At 38.0% G+C, this 23,833-nt stretch overlaps 3 protein-coding genes across 3 annotated transcripts; all 3 read left to right on the top strand.

Moving 5' to 3' along the window:
- Positions 1-1,006: 1,006 nt before the first annotated feature.
- Positions 1,007-8,183, top strand: LOC145781640 (survival of motor neuron-related-splicing factor 30-like). The gene is made up of 6 exons (XM_082593315.1): positions 1,007-1,054; positions 3,146-3,280; positions 3,600-3,751; positions 3,991-4,170; positions 4,827-4,980; positions 7,992-8,183. Exons 1-6 carry the CDS (start codon positions 1,007-1,009, stop codon positions 8,181-8,183), a joined length of 861 nt encoding a protein of 286 aa, XP_082449441.1.
- Positions 8,184-8,638: 455 nt separating this feature from the next.
- LOC145782436 (survival of motor neuron-related-splicing factor 30-like) lies at positions 8,639-11,514 on the top strand. Its single transcript, XM_082594223.1, has 5 exons — positions 8,639-8,792; positions 9,171-9,319; positions 9,567-9,746; positions 10,402-10,555; positions 11,051-11,514. The coding sequence occupies exons 1-5, from the start codon at positions 8,670-8,672 to the stop codon at positions 11,183-11,185; spliced, it is 741 nt and encodes a 246-aa protein (XP_082450349.1). The 5' UTR covers positions 8,639-8,669; the 3' UTR covers positions 11,186-11,514.
- Positions 11,515-19,858: 8,344 nt separating this feature from the next.
- On the top strand, positions 19,859-22,897 carry LOC145782518 (survival of motor neuron-related-splicing factor 30-like). The gene is made up of 5 exons (XM_082594320.1): positions 19,859-19,981; positions 20,320-20,468; positions 20,708-20,887; positions 21,552-21,705; positions 22,534-22,897. The coding sequence occupies exons 1-5, from the start codon at positions 19,859-19,861 to the stop codon at positions 22,666-22,668; spliced, it is 741 nt and encodes a 246-aa protein (XP_082450446.1). The 3' UTR covers positions 22,669-22,897.
- Positions 22,898-23,833: the final 936 nt, after the last annotated feature.

Below are 23,833 nucleotides of genomic sequence, written 5' to 3'. Positions count from 1 at the left end.
ACAAGAGGAACTGCATTTTTGTTTCAAGTATGCAATTTTTAGATCGTGCAGTGTGATAATTGCTTCATCCGCTCTTTTGCCTTAAGACCAACTCTGCAAAGATGAGATCTTTGTGGCACGATGTCTTGCGTATGAGATCACAGCTCCACGGGAAGGGGATTACAGTCGCTTGTTTTTCTGTCTGGTCATAACAAGCAGATTTCACAATAACAGATTGCGTAACAAAAAGTTGCTATTGGTCAGTAATCGTCGAAACACCACAACAAAACTAATTCTAGAACGAAAATGCAGATTGCCGCCGGAGCTACGCATATTGATTGTGACAGTCCAGACGTTAGTACGCAAAGACAATGATACGATTGAATGAATGAAGTATAACGAGAAGCAAATACTGATACACTTATCCGATACATTCCTTTAAATGAGATACGTTAAGCGTTAAACCTACAGTTTTAACCAATTTAACCAATTTAAGCGCTTAACCAATTTCGTTTGTAGAAGAAAAGTAAGAATAGAAAAAGTTGAACATTATTATTTTTGTTCACCAGTCAGGGCAAGTTAATTTGAAAGGTTAGAGTTGTTTTCAAGAAAGAGATTTAGAGAACTGGCAATGGCATTTTGAAAAAAAAACAGAACTATGTTACACATATGCCACCAGGGCTAAAAAGAGAAATGTAGATTGGTAGGAAAAATGAGCTGACTTAAAATATTTTCCGCAAAAGTTTTGTTTCATGCATATTCCTCTTAGTTGTACATCATCAACTTGAAAGTAAACTCAGAAAGATCAACAACTATATATGCACTATCGTCTATCGGCAGTGTTGTACGTTGACGGCGTCATTTGACGGCGTCAACTTTTGTCGACGCTGAGGCTAGCGTCGTCAGTTTATTTTTTATTTGACGGAAGTGATAGCGCCGTCAATTATTTTGCCGATTTTAAGCGTCAAGCGCTATGCGTCATTTTTTGTTTTCATGGAAAATCTCGTTTCACAATAAGAGTTTCACAATGTATTCTGGCCAGCGCGACTTATCCGAATTACCCGATTTCACGTTGGTTGGAATAGCTACCTGGAATACAAGACGAAGAAGTTCGCCAAATGGTGATCACTCATATCTTGAGCAGTATGCCAGTATCGAGAACGAGGGATCAGAGAGAGAAAGCGAAAAATCAATAAATGTCATCGCGGTGGTTGAAGGTACTTTATTTCAAGAGCTCTGTGCCCTTCTTCTTCATCGTGTTTCACAAGGCCGTAGCCCAGAGCATCACGCAGGCTCTTGCTCTATCGTTGAACTCGGCCAAATCCTGTGCAGAGCACCTTGCTTTTAGGTCAGGGCATTCGAGTAAATGTTGCATCGTTTGCTCCTGTCCGCATTTGCAACTTGTGCTCCCCATGGAATACCCCCAGTGTCTCATCAAGGTTTTACACCTGCCAATACCAGTTCTTAAGCGGTTGAGGCATCGCCAATACTTCCACGGTTTACGTTTTCCGGCAGGAAGGCTTTCCATGGGTGTGAGCTCCATATTGGCCAATGTCGGTCCGGCTGCCAGTCCCTCCTGCCATAGTTGAACCCGCACATTGGCGGCGACATCGTCTTGACCTAATGGGACAACTGAAGCAAATAAACTTTTTCTTGATTTCAGACGCCTGTGTGCTGGAGTTTGGCCATACAGTGGGTGTCTCAAATCTATGTCCTGACAAGATCTTTCCTTTCTGCTGGTCACGCTATGCCCTTGAAAAGAGCAATGTTGGTGCAGTGGACCTCGTTAAAAGATTTATACTGCATGTGCTAAGCCATCACAGCACGCTTGGAACAGTGATACCTTTCCGAGTAAACGTTTTCCAGACTTGTTTTTGAAATACAACACACCAATATCACCCAGCGCTGCTGTGGAACGCATGTTTTCACTTGTAAAGGACATTATGCGTCCCAAACGCAGCAGATTGTCAGACAAACGTTTTGAAATGCTTGTGTTTCTACAAGGAAATAACTAATAAGCTAAAGCAGCTAGTTACAATACAGTCTCAAAACATAAAACCTGCTCTTTATTTATAGCTATTGTTAGCCTAAACTTGGTTGAAATACTTCCGTTTTGTGAGACCCTGGCTAAAATAGCGCTAGAAATTAGCGCTGACGCCGTCAATTTCTTTACGAACTTACGCAGTACTTTACGCCGTAAAGTTTTTAGGCAATTTGCGCTCACGCTGAAACCGCCAATTTATTTCATTGACGGGCACAACACTGACTATCGGTATACTGCTGTTCCCAAATGACAGAAGTTCGTAATGGCTTCTTATGATTGGCCTGTTTTGTATGTGTAACAGTTCAAAAATAAGTTATTAAGTTTTAACTTATTAATTGTGTCTTGCAATATTTTCATTGTTGCAACTTTCATTCAGGTTAGGATATTTACTGTTATTATCTCAATAATAACAATTCAGTAATGGCAAATGATTTAGCTGCCAGCAGTGCCGGTCTTTGGGGTGTGCAAACCGTGCGATCGCACAGGGCCCGCAAATTAGGGGGCCCGCAATTTACTCAGAAAAAGCAGTAGTTTTGTCATTTCCAATAGAAAAATTCAACAAGTGAATTCAACAAAGGAATTAGCAACAAGAAAGACTCAACGGGTGCAACCTATTTCGTCCCCTGAAAAGATCGAGAAAAAAAACAACATAGCCGAAGTTGCTAATCGGAGTTGCCGCAAACATTTCAAATTTCTCTCGATCTTTTAAGGGGACGAAATTTGATTTTGTTACTCCGATTTCAGGGTACGAAATCGGGATACGAATTTTTCAGGGAACGAAATAGGTTGCATCTAGACATAACATAGCTTTATTTCCGAAAAATGCCCAAGAATGTATGACCTTATCCTTTTGCCATGCCACCTGACAGCACCATTTTACAGTAGTATTCATACCCAAATTTTGAACATGCTCTCAGAATGCCCCAAATTCAAACTAATTTTTCAAAATTTTTTGTGGGAGGCCCCCCAGACCCCCCGCCGCTGGGTGTCGCCTTCGGCGATCACACCCTGCCGTCAAGCTTCGCCGCCGACCGTGAAACCCCCCTTCCCCTTTCAAAATACCTAGCTGCGCTACTGAATTGGATCATTGTCATTGGGGCCCGCAAATCATATTCCGCACAGGGCCCGAAATGCCCTAAGACCGGCACTGCTGCCAGTTTATCTAACTACAAAGTGCAGTTGGCTCAAGTGGAAGCTGCCTTGACCAGTGATGAAAACAATGATGAACTTCTCAAATTGAAACAAGATTTACTTGAGGTATTGTGGTGTAAATAGCGAAATTAGTTATGCAAAAGCAGCAGTAACAAAATGTTTTTGATTGCATGTTGAAAAAAAGCATGCGGTTAAATGACAAACCTATGCAAATATATGTCCGATTAGTAAATTATTACAATTAACAGCTGTGGATTCATTTTATTTTATCAAATTAGATTGAGAGGATTTTATGCTCAACTCACTTTAGCCACTTATTCATTTAACACCCACAGAAGATAGCTGGCCGACCACATGAGCAGTGGGATAAAATCACTCTAACATGAAACAAAATGTTTTTAACTCAAACACTCTGGTATTTCAGGTGATTCAACTAACAGTCGACTTACAAGGAGCAGAAACAAGTAGTGCCAAAGAGGAACCTGAACCTTCAGTAAGAGCTACAGTAAATGAGACACCAAGTCATCAGTGGTCCATTGGTGATAAATGCCTTGCGAAGAAAAATGATGATGGAAAGTAAGGAACAAAATTGTATTTAGCCTTAACTTTTAGTCGTCATAAAGGAGGAAGTCGAATATCTTCGGCTTTTTCATTTGCTGTTTTTGTATTTCAATTAAAAGAGAGTTAAATCCTGCAATCTTGCCCAGTTTTGTATGCTGGATGCGCAACAAATCAACCTAGAAATGGCTACTGAACGTTGTTAACATGGTTTCTTTGCACGTCCCAAGTTGCTCATAATTTTATCTTTCATCAAGGTTTTATGAAGCTGTTGTGGAAGATATTCTGCCTGAGAGTGAAACTGTGGTGGTCCATTTTCCTGACCTGGAAATATCCGACCTTTGTCAAACGTCTTCTTTGAAACCTCTTTTGATCGACAGCAGCAAAGCAACGGCTGGTACAAGCCAAACCGAACTGAAGAACAAAGCAGCGTCAAGGTTTGTTAATTAGTTGCTGAGACCTGACTTTGACGTAATCGTGACAGTTGAAACTTTTTCTGGTTCGGGTGCTTGTTGACTCTCGCCATGGCTACCAAGAGATATGCGACCTGATTTGTTACATTCTGTTGCTTTTCCAGATTTTATAGCTTTGGGAGAGAAGTAATTTTAGGCTACAATACCATAAACAGATTTTGCTGACTTTTGGTAACTACCGTACCGTACCTGAATAAAATTTTCTAAAAATAATGTTTTAACGTCTATTTTATTGTCTTTCCCAGGTGGCAAATTGGATTTTTGAATCCACTCGCGTTGACAAACAAACACAATTTGATTCAGAAAATTTCAGTCTGGTTGAACGTTTTTCAAGTTGAAAAACTCACTTTCTTATTTTTACTGTTTCCCCAAAGCGAGAAAAAGCTTTTATATCATTCCGAGTCATCAAAAATTAAAAAATAAATTTATAATTTCATTCAGACAGTGCCAGTAGCGGTTTTCAAAATCTGCAAATTTTGACAAATCAGGTCGCGCCCCAGGTAGCCATGTTCTCGCAAATACTTTTTTTTAGTCTGAAAGTACCGAGACTAGGCTTTTTAACTGCTGGAATATTCAACAGTGGCAATTTTATAAATGCTAAATTTATTCTTTGCATATAGAAAAGAACAAATCATAAAACAACGAGAATACAAGAAGAAACGGAACTTGAAGAAGAAAATGAGAGCAAAGGAGAAGGAAGCTGAGTCGGAGATATCGAAGAATAAATGGAAGGAATTTAACCGAAAAGTTTATTCCAAAACTACAAAAGGGAAAGTATGTATGCTTTTATCATAATCCTAACCAGATTATACAATAGATTGCAATAAGTTTTCTATATCTTTGTATGTAATTTTTTCTATTATCTTTGTATGTAATTTGTCTCATGAGCTTTGCATAATTATTGAACAACCGCATAAAGTTTAGAATCGGTAAGAAATCATTAAATTTGAAATTACAATTTGAATCATGACAAATAAACGTTTTCAAAGTTTTTTTTGCGGCCATTGCCGACTCCATTTCGCAATCCTTGATTTCACGTCAACAATGATTTTGCCTCATCAAAAATATGTTAATTTCGAAGGACACATGGCAAATACCCTCGCATGCTTATGTAGTACTCAGTTAAATACAACGCAGTGAATGTCGTTCGTTTCAGATTGAATTCGTTGGTCCATCAACCAAAACTATCACCACAAAACAAATAAGTAAAGATAATGAAAAAAATGCACAACAGCCTTTGTTTAAATGTTGTTGGCAATTTTCGTTTCATTCTTGATAAATAGCTTAAATAGTTTCGCGTTCTATTTGTGAAATGAAATCGCAAACTCGATACCAACTTGTTGCGGGTTTGACTTTTGGAAACAAATTTATCTACGGCTTCGTTGAACGCTGCTGTGTTTGTGTAGGCCACAAATATGTTTTCAAGAAAAAGAAATGACCGTACTCTGCATGGCATGCAGAGCTGGGAATAATAATGTAAGTTTTCAATACAGAAACGAAGTTTGGTGCCATGTCTGATAAAGCGCAATTTATTGATATCGGCAATAGAGATGGAGCGGTCCAGCTGTCTTAATTTTCTTTGTTTTGGCCTTTTTTTGTATTATTTTGGCTTTAAGACCTTTTCATAGTCTGCTGAGCAAACAGTAGCTGACGCTTACGCATAATTTTTTGCTTAATTGCAATTATATTTGTTGGTGATGCGTGGTGGTTTTAAATTAAATTTGAGCGTTTTTTTAATGCGTTTGGCAGGTTATTTTGATTTTAGCATTTTGATATGTTTCTGCTTTTTTATATTTTTTTTTCAGCATTGTATGTAGTTTAAATAACTCTGTTTTGCCGATGCGCAGTAGCCTATTTACAAAACATTAGGTTTGAAAAGGCAACTTTTCCGGAATCTTGATGATGCTTTTCAAAATATTACATTTTGGGCTGATTTTGTCAACAGCATGATCATTACCACAGTCTAACTAAGGTATTGCTACCGTACCATATTTTAACCTGAGAATCTATTGAAAAACGTCAAATTTCAGAAAGCTGGCAATATAACCGCCAATATGACAATCATGATTACTGCCAAGATTAGATCTAGCGTTTGGCTTCCAGTGCAGATGCTATTATAGCGACGTCGTCCACGTTTCACTTCAGCCGATGAAGGATAAACAGGAACATCACAGTTGGTTACCGGTAAATGTGAACTGGAATAATTACCAACCCACTAATTATGGCAATAAAAAGTAAACCAGCTAAGCAAGAGGCCATTCACAAATTAGGTCTTCCAACTGTGTGATCATTTATTGCGATTCAACAGAAAGGATTGTTTTATTATCAGGTGCAGAACAGCAGAAGTAACTTGCAAACAGCAACGTTTCACAGTAACCGATTAAACCATTTTTAAATGATGTGACGTTTTCGGCACAAAAATCGAATGCTATCAGTGAACTGAATATTGAGAATAGTAAGGCGGCAGTACTTGTATCTGAAGGCCATTTAACTGGGGCTGTGGAGTCAGAGAGATTTTAGCGTGTCAGGAGTCGGCCAGTTATAAATCGAGGAGTCGTAGTCGTATATTTTTTGCCCGACTTCACGCCCGATCCAACATCTTTCTTTATCAGTTTTTGATTTAGTTCTTACATATTAAGTGTAACTGTATTTATCTTGTTCTGACAAAAACGTCATGGAGAGTCTTCCGTGCACATTTTGCTGGCCTAAGTTTTGTTCAAATTCAATGGCTTTGATGTTTCTTTCGAGGCGGTACTTTTTTGACGTTATCGATCGTTCACTTATAGTTTTCAGGTCACACCACTGAACACGTTGTATCAACGTGGGCAGGCGTTAAATCGATGCAAAAAAATGGTTGTTTTGCTTACTGGTTTTTCTAATGCAACACGTGTTAGAAATTTGCTAGCACTTTTTTGGCTCTTGCATTTCATTATTTTGTTCGATCACTGCTGCCATTGCCGACGCCAGATTCGAAGGCGACTAATTTATTTATGATTCAACAAAACGAATTGTTTTGACATCAGAACTCAAAAGTACAAAAACCCAAATAATTCCACTCATTAACACATGAAAATTAGCACATGGCCTTTCTAACTTTCCGCTGTGTGCTACATGTAACCGAAAGCGAACGTTAAGAAGTCATGCAAAGCGACCGACTTGAACAATCACTGCTGGAAACTCGAGTATATATACAAGGTATTAAAATTTTTGACTTTAGTGTCATTGTGTTGCAGCCTAGATAAGCTGGGTAGAGAGTATAAGCTAGTGCACACATAGTTAATTTATATAGTTACTTTATGTTAATTGAGTTATAAGTACATTTGAAAAATGAAGAGCATTGACTGAATCATGGCTTGTCACTTTTTTAATGTTGTTCATGAGCAAAAATGACATTTCTCATTGTAAATACAGACGAAATCGGATCAGCCATTTGCCAGACGTTTTGATACGATTATCCGAGTGATACGTTTAACCAATTTGCTCAAGAAAACAGTTTTTTTATGATCAGGCGTTATTCTTGGGAATGTGCTAGCTCCGTTGCATTGGGCGTCACCATGTGTGGTTTAATCCTACAACTGTTTGCAAGTCTATTTAAACTCGAAAAGTTTATTCAATATATATAAGTGCTTTGTTACCCAACACAGTGCATTGCCTGCGATCAGTTGTACTATCAAAGCAATTTTCCGCAAACTGCGGCAAACGAGCTTTTATGTTTAACGCTCTCTGTGATGTCACAAGACGGACTTCGACTGCCTGCATTTTTGTTTCAAGTATGCAATTTTTAGATCTTACAATGTGATAATTGCTTCATCCGCTCTTTCGCCTTAAGAAGACTAACTGTGCAAAGATTAGATCTTTGTGGCAGGATGGATGTCTTGCGCATGAGATCGCAGCTCCACGGGAAGGGGATAACAGTCGCTTGTTTTTCTTTTAATGGCACGAATCTGTCTGAACGTAACGAAGAGATTTCACAATAACAGATTGTGTAACAAAAGGTTACTATCGGTCAGTGATCATCGAAACACCACAACAAAATTGCACAAAATAGTTCACCCATTTTAGAACGAAAATGCAGCTTTCCGGCCGAGCTCGCAGTATGCTCTAGTTAAATTTAAGCAGTATGCGCTTTACCAATTTCGTTTTAGATGAAGAATCAGAATAGAAAAAGTTAAACATAGTTAATGTTGTTCTCCAGTCAGAGCAAGTTAATTTGAAAGGGTACAGTTGTTTTCTTTGTTCAGTTTGTTAGGGTCTTCAAATGATTCTATCGGTATATACTGCTGTTCCCAAATGATACAAGTTCGTAATACTTCTTATAATTGGCTGGTTTTGTATTTGTAACAGTTCAAAAATAAGTTATTTAGTTTTAACTTATTAATTGTGTCTTGCAATATTTTCATTGTTGCAACTTTCATTCAGGTTAGGATATTTACTGTTATTATTTCAATAATAAAAATTCAGTAATGGCAAATGATTTAGCTGCCAGTTTATCTAACTACAAAGTGCAGTTGGCTCAAGTGGAAGCTGCCTTGACCAGTGATGAAAACAATGATGAACTTCTCAAATTGAAACAAGATTTACTTGAGGTATTGTGGTGTAAATAGCAAAATTAGTCAAGCAAAAACAGCAGTAACAAAGTGTTTTTTGATTGCATGTTGAAAAAAAGCTTGCGGTTAAATGACAAAACTATGCAATATCAAACTTGTCTGATTAATAAATTATTACAATTAACAGCTGTGCATTAATTTTATTTTATCAAATTAGATTGAGAGGATTTTATGCTCAACTCACTCAGGGATATCTAGACTTTAGATATCTAGGACTTTAGATATCCCTGAATTCACTTTAGCCACTTATTCATTTAACACCTACAGAAGATAGCTGGCCGACCACATGAGCAGTAGGATAAAATCACTCTTAACATGAAACAAAATGTTTTTAACTCAAACACTCTGGTATTTCAGGTGATTCAACTAACAGTCGACTTACAAGGAGCAGAAACAAGTGCCAAAGAGGAACCTGAACCTTCAGTAAGAGCTACAGTAAATGAGACACCAAGTCATCAGTGGTCCATTGGTGATAAATGCCTCGCGAAGAAAAATGATGATGGAAAGTAAGGAACAAAATTGTATTTAGCCTTAACTTTTAGTCGTCATAAAGGAGGAAGTCGAATATTTTCGGCTTTCGCATTTGCTGTTTTTGTATTTCAATTAAAAGAGAGTTAAATCCTGCAATCTTGCCCAGTTTTGTATGCTGGATGCGCAACTACCGAACCTACCATCAATGAAATGGCTACTGAACGTTGTTAACATGGTTTCTTTGCACGTCCCAAGTTGCTCATAATTTTATCTTTCATCAAGGTTTTATGAAGCTGTTGTGGAAGATATTCTGCCTGAGAGTGAAACTGTGGTGGTCCATTTTCCTGACCTGGAAATATCCGACCTTTGTCAAACGTCTTCTTTGAAACCTCTTTTGATCGACAGCAGCAAAGCAACGGCTGGTACAAGCCAAACCGAACTGAAGAACAAAGCAGCATCAAGGTTTGTTAATTAGTTGCTGAGACCTGACTTTGACGTAATCGTGACAGTTGAAACTTTTTCTGGTTCGGGTGCTTGTTGACTCTCGCCATGGCTACCAAGAGATATGCGACCTGATTTGTTACATTCTGTTGCTTTTCCAGATTTTATAGCTTTGGGAGAGAAGTAATTTTAGGCTACAATACCATAAACAGATTTTGCTGACTTTTGGTAACTACCGTACCGTACCTGAATAAAATTTTCTAAAAATAATGTTTTAACGTCTATTTTATTGTCTTTCCCAGGTGGCAAATTGGATTTTTGAATCCACTCGCGTTGACAAACAAACACAATTTGATTCAGAAAATTTCAGTCTGGTTGAACGTTTTTCAAGTTGAAAAACTCACTTTCTTATTTTTACTGTTTTCCCAAAGCGAGAAAAAGCTTTTATATCATTCCGAGTCATCAAAAATTAAAAAATAAATTTATATTTTCATTCAGACAGTGCCAGTAGCGGTTTTCAAAATCTGCAAATTTTGACAAATCAGGTCGCGCCCCAGGAAGCCATGTTCTCGCAAATACTTTTTTTAGTCTGAAAGTACCGGGACTAGGCTTTTTAACTGCTGGAATATTCAACAGTGGCAATTTTATAAATGCTGAATTTATTCTTTGCATATAGAAAAGAACAAATCATAAAACAACGAGAATACAAGAAGAAACGGAACTTGAAGAAGAAAATGAGAGCAAAGGAGAAGGAAGCTGAGTCGGAGATATCGAAGAATAAATGGAAGGAATTTAACCGAAAAGTTTATTCCAAAACTACAAAAGGGAAAGTATGTATGCTTTTATCATAATCCTAACCAGATTATACAATAGATTGCAATAAGTTTTCTATATCTTTGTATGTAATTTTTTAACTTTAAAAAATAGTCTATCGATATATGGTAGCGTAATATTTTTTGATCAACTGAGAGCCTATTAAGGCATGCGATGAATTGAATTTTAACCGCTTCTAATCCAAGCTATACAAAGGAATTAAATTTTAATAGTAGGCTATAAAATTTTTATTTTCAACATTTCCTGTTATTGGTGTAAGGAGATGTGCAACCTGCTGCCCTCGAATCGAAAATATGTGGCCCGAGATGGGCTTTTGTTTCTGGTCTGTGGCACGAATACTCTGACATGTTAATATACTAGTCAATAAGAAATACAAGTTTGACCCGACACACGTATTTGACCTGGAGGATAAAAAGTTGCACACCCCTGTTGAATGTAAGGGATTATTTGACGACAACATTTTTAAATTTCATATAAACTTGCAATTTCAGGTTCGAAAAAGCATATTCGCATCCCCAGAAGGCGCAGGGAAGGTTGGAGTGGGGACATGCGGAGTGGCAGACAAGAAAATGACCAAATACGAACACGGAGCTAAATACAATGCCCGCCATTTGATACCGAGATGATCCAGTTTGCGTCGCCATATTATCTGCAAACACCGACAACCGCCCCGCTGTGAAATGCAGCACTGGACGGAGTAGGAAATGTTATTTTCACTTTCTTATAAACTTTGACAAGACTTATTAGATGATGTTTTTGTTGAAACATTTGAAGATTATTGGTTTCGTACTTTATTATGAAAGTAACGCTGATGCAAAGCTTTGACGCTCCAAATAACTCTTTGGACGATTTGTCCCGTAAATTGTGTCTTGCATTATTGCGTTTGTGGATCGATCCACCTGTAATCTTGTGCAGGTTTTATCACCAATGTCTTCTTTTGATTACAAGTTGATTTTACGAGCAACGTTTTCAGCGTAAAGTTAGTTTTCAGCGCAGCATTTAAGAGGTAAAAGGTTCTCTCTCTATTCGACCTGCAAAACGTATTGGGGAATTCAAATCATATTGCGATTCGGAAAGATTTTGACACAGAAATTACGTATGCAGTGGTTCATAAGAAGTACGCGGAGGTCAACATCTAAAGGCGGAGATTGAGTCTTCATTGTTAAAAAAAAGCTATCAAAATTAAAGTGTATTATCTTTGATGTACGATACGTCATCCCTGATTCACATCATCACAGCCTACACTCCGGTAGGCACTTTAACATTACCCAATGGTCGAAAAGGTACGCAATCATGCGTGACATGTTCATTCGCGATTCAGCTGATTTCAGTCATGTGACTCGTGACGTGATATTCTGATCGAAAAACTTTGATACAAAGAAATTTAACTGAATGTTTCACCACAACCACCGTTGCCTAATGGTTAGGGCAGAGGAGTATAGTAATTTCGATTTCGTGGGTTCGATTCCCACCCTCTGCTAATACTATTTTTTCTTCTGCAACTGAACTGAGTGCAAGAAGGATCTTAATGGTAGCCACTTTAACAAGTCGAAATTGTGACTAAAACACAAATATTGATTGAACATGTCACGCATGATTGCGTACCTCTTCGACCAGTGGGTAATGTTAAAGTGCCTACCCTACACTACAGGCGAAACGTGTATAGGAAGACTTCCATTTATTCTTTGACATTTTAAAATACACTATTTGGATATATCGACATCGCTCGGCTATTTTTCGGCTGTTGAATCCTATTCCCTTGCAACAAAGCTGTCAGGTTAATCGACTTATCAGGCAAGCGCTTCCCGTGGTTGTCTCTGCAAACTTCGGTGATTGAACTTAGAGCAACATTAAAAACACCACAAAATTATTATACAATATCGTGATTCTTTATTATAGCATTTAAATTAAAATATTTTGTTAGCTGCAGGAAGTGAACAAGTCAGTTTTGTTTCGATACATCTTTGTGTCCAACATGAAACAAATTGGCGTGCATGGCCACTGAGAGTAGCTTGTTTAAATGAGACGAACATGATTTGCTGCAACAATTACTTGTCTCTTGATCATCAATTAAAATCAAACAAAAATACTCCAGCCTGGTTTATAGTCTTAAGGTGCCAAATGCACTTTCTCAGCGTGAACTGGAAGTTGCCAAACTACGCTACACCTTTTGCTCAGCTTTGAAAGTAGTACAGTAGATATGAAGGTAGTGGTACAGTAGAAGATATGAAACTGAATAAAGATTTGTAACTATACACATTTTAATATAACGTTCTAATTTATAAGGTCATAGAATATATTACTTTGATGTCTTATACACAGAGAGTATTTCGGATGCGGTCACAAATATAACAACCTTCGGTATAACAACACGTTTTCAACTGATCTACAAGATTACTCTGATGCAGTGGTTTTCAACCTTTTTGGTGGAACGGAACCCAATGAAACACTCCAAAACCTCGAGGAAGCAACCCCTGTTCAATAATTTAATTGCCTTATGCAAAAAACATCATTTGAATTCAATGACGATCGGTGAGGGAAAGCAGTGCTTACCTGAGCGAAAACTATGCAAAATATAATGACTGAATTCTAGGTTTAACTTCTTATTATTTTTATCACGTCTATTTTAACTTGAAAATTACTGTATTCGTGACTAGAATTACTCGTAACGCTTGTGAGTAGTCCAAGTCCTCACCAAACCGCATGTCTTGCCTGTAAATGCCAATTAACGCAAACGCTTCTGTCAGAAACAATCACTGAGGCTCCATGTAAGCAACTATCAAACTTGCTTTCCCAGATTCAAAAATGTCAAAAAACGCCTTCGTTTAATCCAATTCTCACCCGTTTTGCAAAACGTCACCAGCTGCTTAGCCAATCAGATGTGTTATGGTTATGGTATGGTTAGTTTTGCGTTCCCAGTGACGTCAATGCGTACATTTGCTAGAGCGTCTAGACTAACTCGTCAGAATGGTCTCTCGTCACGGTACAGAGCACAGCATCATAATGCCGAAAAAATTGTTGCTGTTTTTTTATGTCTCCTCGCCATGTACTTTAGCCTACTAGCTTTCATAGTCATGCCTTTGCCCTTTTTACAGCGTTGATATAACGTTACTTCGCCAATGAACATTCAGGTGCGGATGCAAAATTTAGTTCTTTAAGCTTCTATGCGCAGGAGGCAAACTTATCCAGCTTTTTGTACAAATTGCTTGCGGTTGTAATGTTTAGGCCTAAGTGTTAGTTTTTGTAGTGTAGGCCTAACTGAATATCTGAGAATGAACATTCATGACGAATTAAATATTTAGACAACTATTATTCCATGTCTAACACTGGATTTTGGTCCTGCAACGTTAAAATTAAGATTGTTTATGACTTCTAAACATTAAATGGATGTATGATCACGACATAGGCGAAGCACAATTTGACAGATTTTTATTTTTGATTTGTTTTGGAAATGCTCTCAGAGCGCACCAAATTGGAAGTGTTTTTCAAAAATTTCTGGGGGAGGCCCCCCAGACCCCACGCTAGAAGAAAAAATTTTTGTGCCGAAAACGTCGCACAATTTAAAAATATTTATGCAAGTTAGTGTTAAACGAGGAAGATGGAATATTACCGTTGGTGGTGGGTGTGGACTGTGGTATCGCATTACATTTTTCAAGCATTTTTACTTTATTTTCTCTAGTTCTTTTGCAAAATTGTTTTGGTGTGCCTGCATTAACGACATCTATTACCGCTTTTATTACCTAGCCACCATTACACTATTGTTTCATGCAGCCACTAATGTTTGAGATCGACTGCACATGGAATGTTACGGAATGAGAAAGATGATATACCTGTAAGCAAAATTAAAAAAAAAAATGATCGCTTAAAACAACTCTTTTTTGCTTACTGAGCAGTAAATACTATTTTCCAAACCAGTTATTTTGTCTCATGAGCTTTGCATAATTATTGAACAACCGCATAAAGTTTAGAATCGGTAAGAAATCATTAAATTTGAAATTACAATTTGAATCATGACAAATAAACGTTTTCAAAGTTTTTTTTGCGGCCATTGCCGACTCCATTTCGCAATCCGTAATTTCACGTCGACAATGATTTGCCTCATCAAAAATATGCTAGTTTCGAAGGACACATGGCAAATACCCTCGCATGCTAATGTAGTAGGCCTACTCAGTTAAATACAACGCAGTGAATGTCGTTCGTTTCAGATTGAATTCGTTGGTCCATCAACCAAAACTATCACCACAAAACAAATAAGTAAAGATAATGAAAAAAATGCACAACAGCCTTTGTTTAAATGTTGTTGGCAATTTTCGTTTCATTCTTAATAAATGGCTTTAAAAGTTTCGCGTTTTATTTGTGAAATGAAATCGCAAACTCGATACCAACTTGTTGCGGGTTTGACTTTTGGAAACAAATTTATCTACGGCTTCGTTGAGAGCAAGAGCTTCCACGTGATCTCGATGTGTATTCAAGATAGACAGTTCATTTGAACGCTGTTGTGAAATGACCGTACTCTGCATGGCATGCAGAGCTGGGAATAATAATGTAAGTTTTCAATACAGAAACAAAGTTTGGTGCCATGTCTGATAAAGCGCAATTTCTTGATATCGGCAATAGAGATAGAGCGGTCCAGCAGCTGCTGTCCTGAGCAAACAGTAGCTGACGCTTACGCATAATTTTTTGCTTTTGCAATTATATTTGTTGGTGTTGTGTGGCGGTTTTAAGCTAAATTTGAGCGTTTATTTAAGGTGTTTGGAAAGTTATTTTGATTTTGGCATTTTGATATATTTTTGCATTGTAAATAATTTAGTAACTCTGTTTTGTCGATGCGCAGTAGCCTATTTACAAAACATTAGGTTTGAAAAGGCAACTTTTCCGGAATCTTGATGATGCTTTTTATAAATGGGATATTGCATTTTGGGCTGATTTTCTCAGCAGCATGATTATTTAAGAACTGGCAGTATAACCGCTAACATGGCAATCCTGTTTACTGCCAAAGTTAGATCTAGCGTTTCGCTTCCAGTGCAGATACTATTATAGCGACGTCGTCCACGTTTCACTTCAGCCGATGAAGGATAAACAGGAACATCACAGTTGGTTACCTGTAAATGTAAACTGGAATAATCACCAACCCACTAATTATGACAATAAAAAAGCACACCAGCTAAACAAGAGGCACTATTCACTATGAGGTCTTCCAGCTGTGAGATCAACTATGATTCAACAGAACGGATTGTTTTGTTATCAGATGCAGAACAGCAGAAGTAACTTGTAAACAGCAACGTTTCACAGTAACCGATTAATTATACCATTTTGAATGATGTGACGTTTTCGGCATGAAAATCGAATATTTTATCAATGAATGTTGAGAACAGGCTGAAAGGCGGCAATTGAGTTGAGTAAGGCGGCAATACTTGTATCTGGACCACGGCCATTTAACTAGGGCTGTGGAGCCAGAGAGATTATAGCGTGTTCGGAGTCGGCCAGTTATAAACCGAGGAGTTATAGTCTTATATTTATTGCCCGACTTCACGGCCCGATCCAACATCTTTTTTTTATCAGTTTTTGATTTAATTCTTACATACCAAGTATAACTTTACGTATCTTGTTCCCCCTGACAAAAACGTTATGGAGAGTCTTCCGTGCATATTTTGCTGGCCTAAGTTTTGTTTTAATTCAATGGCTTTGATGTTTCTTTCAAGGCGGCAAATCGATCATTCACATCGCGAATTATAGTTTTTAGGTCACACCACTGAACACGTTTTATCAACGTGGGCAGGCGTTGAATCAATGCAAAAAAGGGTTGTTTTGATTACTGGTTTTTGTAATCAACACGTGTTAGAAATTTGCTGGCACTTTTTTGGCTCTCGCATTTCATCATTTTGTTCGATCACTGCTGCCATTGCCGACGCCAGATTCGAAAGCGGACTGATTCAGTTATGATTCAACAAAACGAATTGTTTTGACATCAAAACTCAGAAGTATAAAAACCCAAGTTATTTCACTCATTAAATCATGAAAATTAGCACATGGCCTTTGTAACTTCCCGTTGTGTGCTACATATAACCGTGGATATTTGTTTGACTACATATAACCGTCAGCCCCCGCCTTAATCCGCCCTGCATATACCTAAAAGCGAACGTTAGAAGTCATGCAAAGCGACCGACTTGAAAAGTCACTGCTGAAATCTCGAGTATCTAAGCTATTGAAATTTTTGGCTTTAGTGTCAGTGTATTGCAGCCTAGATAAACTAGGTAGAGACTAGAGAGTATAAGCGTAGTATTTGATTTGCAGGAACTAGTGCACACATAGTTAATTTATATGGTTGCTTTATGTTAATTGAGTTGTAAGTACATTTGAAAAATGAAGAGCATTGACTGAATCATGGCTTGTCACTTTTTTAATGTTGTTCATGAGCAAAAATGACATTTCTCATTGTAAATACAGACGAAATCTTATCAGCCATTTGCCAGACGTTTTGATACGATTATCCGATTGATACGTTTAACCAATTTGCTCAAGAAACCCGATTTTTTTATGATCAGGCGTTATTCTTAGAAATGTGCTAGCTCCGTTGCATTGGGCTTCACCGTGTGTGGTTTAATCCTACAACTGTTTACAAGTCTATTTAAACTCGAAAAGTTTATTCAATATTAGTGCTTTGTTACACAACACAGTGTATTGCCTGCGATCAGTTGTAACTATCAAAGCAATTTTCCGCAAACTGCGGCAAACGAACTTTTATGTTTAACGGTCTCTGTGATGTCACAAGAGGAACTTCGACTGCCTGCATTTTTGTTTCAAGTATGCAATTTTTAGATCGTGCAGTGTGATAATTGCTTCATCCGCTCTTTCGCCTTAAGAAGACTAACTCTGCAAAGATGAGATCTTTGTGGCACGATGTCTTGCGTATGAGATCACAGCTCCACGGGAAGGGGATTACAGTCGCTTGTTTTTCTGTCTGGTCATAACAAGCAGATTTCACAATAACAGATTGCGTAACAAAAAGTTGCTATCGGTCAGTAATCGTCGAAACACCACAACAAAACTAAGCAACAGAATAGTTCACCCATTCTAGAACGAAAATGCAGATTGCCGCCGGAGCTACGCATATTGATTGTGCCAGTCCAGACGTTAGTACGCAAAGACAATGATACGATTGAATGAATGAAGTATAACGAGAAGCAAATACTGATACACTTATCCGATACATTCCTTTAAATGAGATAGCCTACGTTAAAAAAACAACTGAACAACTGAACCTACAGTTTTACTTAACATTAGATAGGATTTGGTTTGATATGTCAGATCTTGATACAATCAAACGATTGATACGTTTAAGCAGTATGCGCTTAGCCAATTTCGTTTGTAGAAGAAAAATAAGAATAGAAAAAGTTGAACATTATTATTTTTGTTTACCAGTCAGGGCAAGTTAATTTGAAAGGTTAGAATAATTGTTTTCAAGAAAGAGATTTAGAGAACTGGCAATGGCATTTTGAAAAAAAAACAGAGCTATGTTACATATATGCCACCAGGGCTAAAGAGAGAAATGTATATTGGTAGGAAAAATGAGCTGACTTAAAATATTTTCCGCAAAAGTTTTGTTTCATGCATATTCCTCTTAGTTGTACATCATCAACTTGAAAGTAAACTCAGAAAGATCAACAACTATATGATGCACTATCGGCAGTGTTGTACGTTGACGCCGTCAAATTGACGGCGTCAACTTTTGTCGACGCTGAGGCTAGCGTCGTCAGTTTATTTTTTATTTGACGGAAGTGATAGCGCCGTCAATTATTTTACCGATTTTAAGCGTCAAGCGCTATGCGTCATTTTTTGTTTTCATGGAAAATCTCGTTTCACAATAAGAGTTTCACAATGTATTCTGGCCAGCGCAACTTATCCAAATTACCCGATTTCGCGTTGGTTGGAATAGCTACCTGGAATACAAGACGAAGAAGTTCGCCAAATGGTGATCACTCATATCTTGAGCAGTATGCCAGTATCGAGAACGAGGGATCAGAGAGAGAAAGCGAAAAATCAATAAATGTCATCGCGGTGGTTGAAGGTACTTTATTTTAAGAGCTCTGTGCCCTTCTTCATCGTGTTTCACAAGGCCGTAGCCCAGAGCATCACGCAGGCTCTTGCTGTATCGTTGAACTCGGTCAAATCCTGTGCAGCGCACCTTGCTTTTAGGTCAGGGCATTCGAGTAGATGTTGCATCGTTTGCTCCTGTCCGCATTTGCAACTTGTGCTCCCCATAGAATACCCCCAGTGTCTCATCAAGGTTTTACACCTGCCAATACCAGTTCTTAAGCGGTTGAGGCATCGCCAATACTTCCACGGTTTACGTTTTCCGGCAGGAAGGCTCTCCATGGGTGTGAGCTCCATATTGGCCAATGTCGGTCCGGCTGCCAGTCCCTCCTGCCATAGTTGAACCCGCACATTGGCGGCGACATCGTCTTGACCTAATGGGACAACTGAAGCAAATAAACTTTTTCTTGATTTCAGACGCCTGTGTGCTGGAGTTTGGCCATACAGTGGGTGTCTCAAATCTATGTCCTGACAAGATCTTTCCTTTCTGCTGGTCACGCTATGCCCTTGAAAAGAGCGATGTTGGTGCAGTGGACCTCGTTAAAAGATTTATACTGTATGTGCTAAGCCATCACAGCACGCTTGGAACAGTGATACCTTTCCGAGTAAACGTTTTCCAGACTTGTTTTTGAAATACAACACACCAATATCATCCAGCGCTGCTGTGGAACGCATGTTTTCACTTGTAAAGAACATTATGCGTCCCAAACGCAGCAGATTGTCAGACAAACGTTTTGAAATGCTTGTGTTTCTACAAGGAAATAACTAATAAGCTAAAGCAGCTAGTTACAATGCAGTCTCAAAACATAAAACCTGCTCTTTATTTATAGCTATTGTTAGCCTAAACTTGGTTGAAATACTTCCGTTTTGTGAGACCCTGGCTAAAATAGCGCTGACGCCTTCAATTTCTTTACGAACTTACGCAGTACTTTACGCCGTAAAGTTTTTAGGCAATTCGCGCTCACGCTGAAGCTGTCAATTTATTTCATTGACGGGCACAACACTGACTATCGGTATACTGCTGTTCCCAAATGACAGAAGTTCGTAATGGCTTCTTATAATTGGCCTGTTTTGTATGTGTAACAGTTCGAAAATAAGTTATTTAGTTTTAACTTATTAATTGTGTCTTGCAATATTTTCATTGTTGCAACTTTCATTCAGGTTAGGATATTTCCTGTTATAATCTCAATAATAACAATTCAGTAATGGCAAATGATTTAGCTGCCAGTTTATCTAACTACAAAGTGCAGTTGGCTCAAGTGGAAGCTGCCTTGACCAATGATGAAAACAATGATGAACTTCTCAAATTGAAACAAGATTTACTTGAGGTATTGTGGTGTAAATAGCGAAATTAGTTATGCAAAAGCAGCAGTAACAATTGATTGTAACAGTAACAAGTGTTTTTGATTACATGTTGAAAAAAAAGCATGCGGTTGAATGACAAAACTATGCAAATATATGTCCGATTAGTAAATTATTACAATTAACAGCTGTGTATTCATTTTTTTAAAAATCAAATTAGATTGAGAGGAGTTTATGCTCAACTCACTTTAGCCACTTACTCATTCAACACACAGAAGATAGCTGGCCGACCACATGAGCAGTGAATAAAATCACTCTTCACATGAAACAAAATGTTTTTAACTCAAACACTCTGGTATTTCAGGTGATTCAACTAACAGTCGACTTACAAGGAGCAGAAACAAGTGCCAAAGAGGAACCTGAACCTTCAGTAAGAGCTACAGTAAATGAGACACCAAGTCATCAGTGGTCCATTGGTGATAAATGCCTTGCGAAGAAAAATGATGACGGAAAGTAAGGAACAAAAGTGTATTTAGCCATAACTTTTAGTCGTCATAAAGGAGTAAGTCGAACATCTTCGGCTTTTGCATTTGCTGTTTTTGTATTTCAATTAAAAGAGAGTTAAATCCTGCAATCGTGCCCAGTTTTGTATGCTGGATGCGCAACAAATCAACCTAGAAATGGCTACTGAAAGTTGTTAACATGGTTTCTTTGCACGTCCCAAGTTGCTCATAATTTTATCTTTCATCAAGGTTTTATGAAGCTGTTGTGGAAGATATTCTGCCTGAGAGTGAAACTGTGGTGGTCCATTTTCCTGACCTGGAAATATCCGACCTTTGTCAAACGTCTTCTTTGAAACCTCTTTTGATCGACAGCAGCAAAGCAACGGCTGGTACAAGCCAAACCGAACTGAAGAACAAAGCAGCATCAAGGTTTGTTAATTAGTTGCTGAGACCTGACTTTGACGTAACCGTGACAGTTGAAACTTTTTCTGGTTCGGGTGCTTGTTGACTCTCGCCATGGCTACCTAGAGATACATGATTTGTTACTTTCCCGGATTTTGCAGCATTGAGAGAGAAATAATTTTAGGCTACAATCTCATAAACAGATTTTGTTGACTTTTGGTAACTGCCTGAATAAAAAAAATCTAAAATAATGTTTTAACGTCGTTTTTAGTGTCTTCCCCAGGTGACAAATTGGGTTTTTGAATCACCTCGCTTTGACAAACAAACACAGTTTGATTCAGAAAATTTCAATTAGACTGTTAGCCGCTTGCTGACAGTCTGGTTGAACGTTTTTTAGGTTAAAAAACTTACAACTTTTTCTTGTTTTTACTGCTTCCCCAAAGCGAGAAAAAGCTTTTATATCATTCCGAGTCATCAAAAATTAAAAAAATCTTTGAGAATTTCATTCAAACAGTGCCAGTATAGCGGTTTTCAAAATCTGCAAATCTTGACAAATCGGGTCGCGCCCTCAGGTAGCCATGTTCTCGCAAATATTTTTTTTAGTCTGAAAGTACCGGGACTAGGCTTTTTAACTGCTGGAATATTCAACAGTGGAAGTTTCATGAATGCTGAATTTATTCTTTTCATATAGAAAAGAACAAATCATAAAACAACGAGAATACAAAAAGAAACGGAACTTGAAGAAGAAAATGAGAGTAAAGGAGAAGGAAGCTGAGTCGGAGATATCGAAGAATAAATGGAAGGAATTTAACCGAAAAGTTTATTCCAAAACTACAAAAGGGAAAGTATGTATGCTTTTATAATAATCCTAACCAGATTCTACAATAGATTGCAATAAGTTTTCTACATCTTTGTATGTAATTTTTTAACTTTAAAAAATAGCCTATCGATAAATGGTAGCCTAATATTTTTTGATTATTTGAGAGCCTATTAAGGCATGCGATTAATTGAATTTTTACCGCTTCTAATCCAAGCTATACAAAGGAATTAAATTTTAATAGTAAGCTATAAATTTTTATTTTCACCATTTCCTGTTGTTGGTGTAAGTAGGAGATGTGCAACCTGCGGCCCTCGAAGCGAAAATATGCGGCCCGAGGTGGGCTTTTGTTTCTGGTCTGTGGCACGAATACTCTGACATGAAATATACTAGTCCAGGGGTCACCAAACTTTTTTCTCTGAGGGCCGGATTGCTGCGAGATCAACAGCTGCGGGCCGGATGCAAATTGCGAAAAGATATACAACTATTTAGAATCTCCATTGACTTGAATTGAGCACAATAAATAACAAAGTCAGCGGTAGAATAGCAAAGTTGTGATGAAAATCGAAAGGTTGCTGGAAAAGTTATCCCCTGCTGTGATAAGCCTACGCTACAGGGCATTTTACACTACAGCTGTTTTTTCCGCAGCACGTGGCGGGCGGGATGAAATCAGTTCGCGTACCGGTTCCTGCCCGCGGGCCGTAGTTTGGTGACCCCTGTACTAGTCAATAAAAAATACAAGTTTGACCCGACACACGTATTTGACCTGGAGGGTAAAAAGTTGCACACCCCTGTTAAATGTAAGGGATTATTTGACGACAACATTTTTAAACTTAATGTAAACTTGCAATTTCAGGTTCGAAAAAGCATATTTGCATCCCCAGAAGGCGCAGGGAAGGTTGGAGTGGGGACATGCGGAGTGGCAGACAAGAAAATGACCAAATACGAACACGGAGCCAAATACAATGCCCGCCATTTGATACCAAGATGATCCAGTTTGCGTCGCCATATTATCTGCAAACACCAACAGCCGCCCCGCTGTGAAATGCAGCACTGGACGGAGTAGGAAATGTTATTTTCACTTTCTTATAAACTTTGACAAGACGGAGTAGGAAATGTTATTTTCACTTTCTTATAAACTTTGACAAGACTTGATTATTAGATGATGTTCTTGTTGAAGCATTTGAAGATTATTGGTTTCGTACTTTATTATGAAAGTAGCGCTGATGCAAAGCTTTGACGCTCCAAATTGGTCAGATGCTCTTTTTGACCTTCAGCTAGCTCTTTGGACGATTGCGTCCCGTAAATTGTGTCTTGCATTATAGCGTTTGTGGATTGATCCACCTGTAATCCTGTGCAGGTTTTATCACCAATGTTTTCTTTTGATTACAAGTTGATTTTACGAGCAACGTTTTCAGCGTGAAAATCGGCGGCATTGCTGCGTTGAAGAGGTAAAGGGTTCTTTTCCTATCTGGTTGCCTCTCATGCGACCTGCAAACGTATTGGGGAAGTTCAAATCATATTTCGATTCGGGAAGACTTTGAGACAGATATTTCGTAAGCAGTGGTTTATAAGAAGTACAGGGAGGTCAACATCAAAAGGCGGAGATTGAGTCTTCATTGTTATAAAAAAAAGCTATCAAAATAGGAGTTTTGTCAAGTTGACTTGCGTTTGGGTTGAATAATTCCAATATAGGAGTGAAAATCGGTGGCAGAATTATAAACAACTTGAGATATGCAGATACTACCCTTTTGGCCGAGAACGCACAAGATCTTGAAGACTTAATCATCAAAGTGAACAAGGAAAATGAAAGGGCTAGATTGAAACTCAACATTAAAAATTATAACAACTGGTAAAGCAGATAACATAAATATCAAGATCAAAAATCAAGAAATTGAAACAGTGAATGAATTCATATTTCTAGGCTCAAAAATAAGCTGAGATTCTAATAACTCACCAGAGATAAAAAGAAGAATAGCGCTGAGAAGAAATGCATTTGTTGGAATGAATAGCATTTGGAAGAGCAAGGATATAAAATTAGAAACAAAAAAGAAGCTGATTAAAACTATTATATTCCCGATTGCAACTTACGGATGCGAAACATGGACAATGAACAAAACTAACAGAAGATTGACGCATTTGAATGGTGGTGTTGG

Source organism: Aplidium turbinatum, chromosome 13 (assembly GCF_918807975.1).
Source record: "Aplidium turbinatum chromosome 13, kaAplTurb1.1, whole genome shotgun sequence".
In the NCBI taxonomy this organism is placed as follows: Eukaryota; Metazoa; Chordata; class Ascidiacea; order Aplousobranchia; family Polyclinidae; genus Aplidium; species Aplidium turbinatum.
The sequence above is the reverse complement of the archived record's forward strand: the minus strand, read 5'-3'. Positions and strand labels throughout refer to the sequence as shown.